The sequence below is a fragment of the Myotis nattereri genome (assembly GCF_964212035.1).
Source record: "Myotis nattereri genome assembly, chromosome: 11".
In the NCBI taxonomy this organism is placed as follows: domain Eukaryota; kingdom Metazoa; phylum Chordata; class Mammalia; order Chiroptera; family Vespertilionidae; genus Myotis; species Myotis nattereri.
The window spans coordinates 63574171-63581127 of NC_138086.1; the positions used below are offsets into that span (position 1 = coordinate 63574171).

The window sequence follows — 6957 nt, forward strand, 5'->3', positions numbered from 1 at the left end:
AATTCCACTGCTTCGATGGATCCCTCATTGAACACTCCTACCACATACACAATTGATTCTTTCCCCTTTACATATTTTCTCTTTTCATAAACTTTGTAATGGCAAAAATGACCCCCAGTTCCAGAGAATTCTTTCTTATTATTGACCATGTGAGTCAAAGGGCTTGGTTTTTAATTCAGTTCCCTTTAAACAGCTGGTGCCTGCTGAGACCCAATCATCCTGCTGTCACGGGATCTTAATAGCATTTTCACACCACGGCTGGCCACCTGCTCTTAGAGCCATCTCATCCTTTCTTGGGGCATCAAGTCACACAACCATTTCTTAAAAATAAACATCCATACTCTACTGTGAAAATGGAAGTGAAAAAAAGAACACACTGAAAGAGGACAGAAAGACTTCATGCCTGTGTTCATTTTCAATGATGAAAACTGCTATAGAAAAATGCAGTGTAACAGTAGGCAGGTGTATAAAATACTGGAAACTCCAACAATAAAACATCTCTATCAGTAAGTGGGTTTATTGACGTAACTGAACATAACAATGGATAGCATTTATTCATTTCCCACTGAAAGACCTTCAGTGAAACTGTTTGTACATAGATCCAGGCATTAAGCATGTTCAGTGACGTTCTGCTGTTAACAGGGTGGGTCGTGAGAAAACAAGAGGTCCTTTGCATACTTTCCATGGGAATCAGCGCTACACAGCTGTGCCAAAGCAGCAGCTAAGAGATGCAACTGCTGGATGAATGAAAAAAGCCGGGAGCAGAAAAGGTGCAGGACAGCCCAGGGGTTGCCAGGAAAAGCCAACAACTGCACCTCTTCCCGGTGCCAGCAAGCTCAGAGTCAGAAACAAGCTCTGGCAGCAAACTCAGAATGACAGTCTATTTCCTGTGGTTTATTAAGTTTTGGCCCCACAGATAAGACTGCCAGGAAAGCAGCTGTACTTTAAGTGGTCTGGACATTGATTCATCTGAACATAAACAAAGATCAGTTCATTTAGATCCCTGGGTCTCTGCTCAGCGGTGGGGACAAGGGCAGGCCTGGCTCGGTGGAGGCCACACATAAAAGGAATGGAGAGGGGCAGGGAGGTGAAGGACCCCTGGACTGTGATCGATTCCCTGAGTCATTAGGACCCTCAGGGGCTTAAGGCCCTCAACAGAGGATGCACTGTTAGCCTTAGCACCAATGTTGTGGCCTCCACAACACCCCACTGCCCATGAACCATAACCACAGTGACTGTAACCAGGCACACCTTCTTAGTGACACTGGTAGACCACACACGCAATCATTCATGTAAACCGAAGCGCGACATGTAGTGATAAACATGTCCTTCATCCATATCAGGGAATGAAAGTATCTCGAACAGTTGAAAACAACAGAGCAAATAAAGGAGCCTAACCCTAAGTTTAACACAAAAGCATGGAAAAGAAAGACTGCAATTATCAACTACAAGATAAGATTTAATAACACAGCAAAACACAGGGTCATGGAGGGACTAACTTGCAAAAAGAATTATTTCACAGTGAGGTTTAAGTACTCGTAACAATCTTCTGGTTTTCGTAGAAAAACCACCACCGATGTCCATTTTTTCACATTTTCCCAATAATTTCTTCCCTTCTACTATTTCCTCTAAAGTAAGACATTAATGTGACCAAACATACACAATCACCTTTTGCTCCCCTATTAGGAAATGTCCTTTAACACTTAACTGTGCAACTCAAGGCCAGGAGGACACAGTCAATTGCATGTCACTGATAAAAACATGAGAAGTAGCACATGGCATTCTCCCCAGCCCACACACACGCTCAGCGATGCGGTAAGCAACTAGAACACTGGCCTTCCCTCCGGGGCCACCTGTGACCTACGCATTACATTTCGTTGATCAAGTCTGGCATTGACGTTTCCTCTTCCATCTATGGGTTTAAAAAATTAAAATTAAAAAAGCCACAGGAGCAACCCTGACGGAGAAGTCTTGGACGCAGCCTTCTCCAGAGAAAGTGTGTCATCTCAGTTAACCCCAAGGTCAGCGAACCTTCTTGTGATGTTCACGTTAAAAAAAACTGTTGAGCCGCCTGGCTCATCTAAAGTAGTCCTTGAGTTTGTCAGTTTGTTAAATGTCAGAGCTCTTCACATTGTTGAAAAAAAAAGTAGCGTCTCTGATTATTTAAAGGTCAAGTTATCCACCATCAAGGAGTTCCCCCTGGGTGAGTGTGTTAAACTTTACCACCTGCTGACATCATCCTTCTTGGCACAAACCTCCAGACCAGTGGTGGTCCTGCCAAGCCTCCTTTGCCATGGTAATAAGTTCCTTTTTCCTTAAATAGAACACAAAACACCTCTTTTTGACACTGAACAAGTAAAAAAGTATTCAGTCTCCAAATCTCCAAACCGGGCCATGCTGGGGGCACAAGCCCCCTTTGCTACCAGCAAGGGGGTGAGGCTATTGTACTGCCATGCCACCAAAACCAATCTCATAGCTGCGCCACGGTCTCCGTGTACAGGCTTCCCACCTCTGTACCCCACTATCCATGCGTCCCCTACTCTTGGTCTTGACACCAAGTACCACCCATTTATTTTATGAGTATTGGGAATTGGGGGGCAGGGGAGCAGTGCTGAACTGGCCTCTTTGGCCTCTCTGGCCAAATGCACAAAAGGAGACGGTCTGATGGAATGAGATCTTCCCCTGAGGTGGGTTGAAGGGCTCCTCAAGGCCAATGAGATGGTCTCCGCACCCTGGAGGCCCTGGATCTAGTCGGCAAATCGCTGCAGGAGATGGTCCTCCCGCCTCAGGCTGCCGCCCGCGCCGCTGCCCGCGCTGTCCATGAAGCGATCGCAGGGGAACTCGATGAGGTCCGCCTCGCTGAGCGCGCACACGGTGGTGCGCGGCCGGTGCGACTGGAACCCGGAGAAGTCGGCGGACACGCCGGTGCCCATGGAGCGCAGGGGCCGCCGGGTGGAGTACATGTGGCGAACGTGGACGGGGGCCCCGCCCTTTCTCCTGGCCCGCAGCTTCCTGCGCAGCCAGCGCGACGCCCAGGCCGCCAAGGCCAGCAGCACGAGCAGCGCGTTGACGGCCAGCAGGGCCAAGGTCAGCAGCTGGTAGTCGACGCCGCTCCGGCCCCCAGGCTCCGGCAGGGTGACCAGCCCGGCGCAGTGGTCCCGGGGGGCCACGGGGCAGACCCGGCCGCCCAGCACGCCCTCCACACACACCAGATAGGGGGTGTCCCCGCGCAGCTCGCGCAGCGTGGCCGAGTCGCTGCGCTCGGGCAGGTAGACGAAGCGGTGGAACTTGGGCTGCTGGCCGAAGCGGTCGAAGAGCAGGCGGAAGCGCGCGCCGCCCAGCGGCCGGGGGCTGCGGTGCTCGCGCACCGCCCAGCGCACCGACGCGCTGTCGGCCCCCACCGCCTCCACCGTCAGGTTGCACAGGATGAGCTTGTTGAAGTCGCACGGGTCGGACACCAGCGGCGGCAGGACGGCCCCGCCGTCGGCCTGGGCGGCGCTCTCCTGCTGCTGCGGGAAGAGGCGCTGCTGCGCGGCGCGCTGCCAGAGGTCGCCAGCGGGCGGCGGCGCAGAGGCTGCCGTGCCGGGCAGGGTGGGCTCCGCGTGGGCTGGATCGGCCGGCGACGGACGTCCCCCCTGGGGCTTCTCCTGCAGGTCCAGGGGGTGTGGCGCCGGGCCCGCCACAGAAGCGGTGGAGGGGCCCTGCTGCTGGAGGCCTGGACCCCATGGGCTCAGCCTCAAGACGCTGCGGTTGCCCAAGAGCTCCCCATCCCAGGGCGCCCCGGGCGGTAATCTCTCCCACTGCTGTGGCTGCAGCTGCGGTTGTGGCGGCAGCTCCTTCGCGAGGCCACCGGCAGGGGGCACCATCTTCTCCCTCGTGGCTGTGGGAAAGGGCCGCCGCTTGGCCTCGCCGGTCGGGGAAACCGAGGGAGAGGGATCGGCGCAAGACCCGTTCTGCAGTTGCTGGTCGTCCAGGTAATCCAGATACTTGCCCCGCAGGGCCGGGGGGTGGCGGCACTGCACAAAGACGGTGAGAAGCCGGCCTTGCGAGTGCCAGTTGCCCATCCAGTGCTTCAGGCCCCGCAGCCGGCAGTCGCAGGTCCAGCCGTTGCCGTCTAGGTCCAGCCGGTAGAGGGCCGGGCTGGCGGCGAAGATGTCCCCCGAGAGGGCGCTGAGCGCGTTGTCGCGTAGGCTGAGTTCGCGCAGCCGGCCCAGATGGGCAAAGGTAGTGGGGTGCAGGGCGGACAGCTCGTTGCCGCTCAGGTCCAGCGCCTCCAGGCTGTGCAGAGGTTCCAGCAGCGCCGCGGGCAGCTGGCTCAACCGATTGCTCTCCAGGCGCAGCTCCCGCAGGGCCCCCAGCCCCCAAAAGGCCTCTGGTGCGAGGTTCGAGAGCTGGTTGCCCCTGAGGGAGAGCAGGCCGAGGCGGGGCAGGTGCTGGAAGACGCGGGGCCCCAGGTGCTGCAGGCTGTTGGCCGAGAGGATGAGGGTGGAGAGGGAGCGCAGCGGGGCGAAGGTGGCCGCATGGCGCAGCGAGGGCTGCAGCTCGTTGGCAGAGAGGTTGAGAAAGCGCAGCTTGCCCAGCTGGGCGAAGGCGTTCTTGCCCAGAAAGCGGATCCGGTTGGACTCCAGATGTAGGTAGAGCAAGTTGCCCAAAGGGGCGAAGACCGCGTCCGGCAGCGCCCCCAGGGCGTTCCCGTCCAGCCGCAGCTTGACCAGACTCTCCAGGCCCTCGAAGGAGCCTCGACTCAGGCGGCTGATCTCGTTCCCGTTGGCGTAGAGGATGCGCAGTTTGCGCAGCGGGGCCAGTGTGCCCGGGGCGAGCGCCTGCAGGAGGTTGTTCCCCAGATAGAGCTCCTCCAGTCGCGAGAGCTTTTCGAACGTCTTGGGGTGTAGAGAGCGGATCTGGTTGTACTGCAGGTCCAGCCGTCTGAGCTGCCCCAGGCGGTGGAAGTCGAAGGCCGTGATGTTGGTTATGAAGTTGCCGCCTAGGCTGTAGGTGAGCACGTCCTGCGGGCTCGGCAGTGAGCTGGTCTTGGGCACGGCACGGAGCCCCCTGTTGGTGCACAGGAGGTGCTGGGGGTGCTGGCAGTCGCAGCGCTCCGGGCACACGGGCTGGGCCCAGGGCGGGAGCGCGAGGCAGCCGCACACCACGAGCAGGAAGCGCACGGCGCGGGCAGCCTCCATTGCCGCCCGCCCTGCGTGCAGCTGCCGGATCGTCCTCTTGGCCCGCCGGCTCTGTGTCTCTGCATTCCCCTTGGCCTGGCCAGAGTCACTAAATGGCCTCGTTAGGGACTCCGCTGCGCGGTCCAACCCCTCCTCCGCCCTTTGTCCGGTGTCTGGCCGGGTCTCTGCAGGCTTGCTTCGTCCAGCCCAGTCAGGGCGCTCTGCGAGCGGCGGGTGCTACTTGTTGCATCTCTGCAGAAAACTCTCCGGGTGCGCGTAGTGGGACGGAGGGGGGAACAAGAACCGAGCTTTTTGTTTGCAGCCCGAGTCCGGAGAGCTGGATTCCCTGGCACGGATTCTCCCCGCCGAGTGGATTCCCCAGCTGCAGGCAGGCGGGAGTCCTTCCAAGAGCTGCTGGGGCGCGGCTTGGCTGCTGCGCCCCGGCGGGCGGCTCGGCCCCCGCAGCCCGCGCCTCCTCTCTCTGGGTCCCGGACCCGGAGCGCGGCCTCCGTGGAACAGCCGGGGGAGGAGCCGGGGTGCGCAGGCTGCGTCCGGAAGGGACCCAAGTCGGCGAGTGGCGAACAAACGGGGCGGAAATTCGTTCTTCCCACACTCTGCCCCCGGGGATGCAGGCGGGGAAAGAGGAGACGGCGGAGGAAGGACAGACCCCGGCAGGGGGAGGGGGAGACGCTCAGTGGCTCCGCGTCTGGTCAGCCCGAGCCCGGGACGCCAAGTGAGAAAAGTAGGGATTAAAAACAGCTGTACCGGGCGGACACGCCGGGCTGGGGGCGGGGGGTGGATTACCGGTCGAGCAAACGGGATTTGCAGACAGAGACCTTTTTATTTTAGACGAGGACACCAGTCGCTTCTGAGCAGTGGGAGCGCGGCTTGTTTTACTTGTTTTGAAGTCACTTGCTCTTCCAGGTGTCGCCCTGCGGCAGGCAGCCCGCCAGCATTCTGCAGGAGTTTTGGGGAGCAGGAGGCTGTCTGCAAAGAGCTGTCGGCAGGCCACTGTCAGAAGAGGCTAGGGTGCACCCACTCTGACCTGCAGCGCGTTTGGGTTTGGGGCATCACGCTCCTGGAAGCAGGGGAGAGGCACCGCCTCCTTTAGGGATCTGAACTAAAGGTCCTGCTGTGGGCTAGAGCAAGGAGACAGCGCAGCGCTGGTTCTACCACCATGAAAGGGTCTCTGTCAGATTTTGGCGATTTAGTCCCATTACATTCCCTCCCTAGGGGAGGCTTTGCACGTGTGCATATATACTACTATTATAACCTTCCCAGGCAGGAATAACCGTATTTATACCTTCCCAGGCCCTTGGGTAACTAACTAGCAGCTACCTTTGGGGGGGGGGGTGCCCCCTAGGCTGATGCCTGGGCTTGCAGTGATCAGTCCTAGCTCTCAGGCCTGGCTTAGTTGGGGAAGCCTCATTTATTATCAGTAGAGAAGGGAGGTTTATCAAAGGCTCCTTTGAGGCAGCCCCTGCTGAGAATAAGAATGGGCAAGGAAGAGCTGTTAATTACTATTTGTTCATGCAAATTATCCGGCTAAAAATAAAGGCCCCGCCTCCCCTCCACCCCAAAGTGTTCAGAGAATGTGATTTTAAGGACATGCTCTGGACAGTTAAAGGAAGAGACAGATCTCCCGCTCAAGAGGCTGACAATCTGGTGGGAAGGGCAAGGCACGGAAAGGCTCGATGATAATACAAAGCAATCTATGAGAAAGCTGCTGGGATGCAGATAAGTTTTAATAATCCCAGTGTTTGACAATTATTAATTACCTCATTTACCAATTCAT

At 57.4% G+C, this 6957-nt stretch overlaps 1 protein-coding gene across 1 annotated transcript; it reads right to left on the minus strand.

The window, feature by feature from the left end:
- Positions 1–504: 504 nt before the first annotated feature.
- TRIL (TLR4 interactor with leucine rich repeats) lies at positions 505–5511 on the minus strand. Its single transcript, XM_081102756.1, has one exon. The coding sequence runs from the start codon at positions 5181–5183 to the stop codon at positions 2748–2750; it is 2436 nt and encodes an 811-aa protein (XP_080958882.1). The 5' UTR covers positions 5184–5511; the 3' UTR covers positions 505–2747.
- Positions 5512–6957: the final 1446 nt, after the last annotated feature.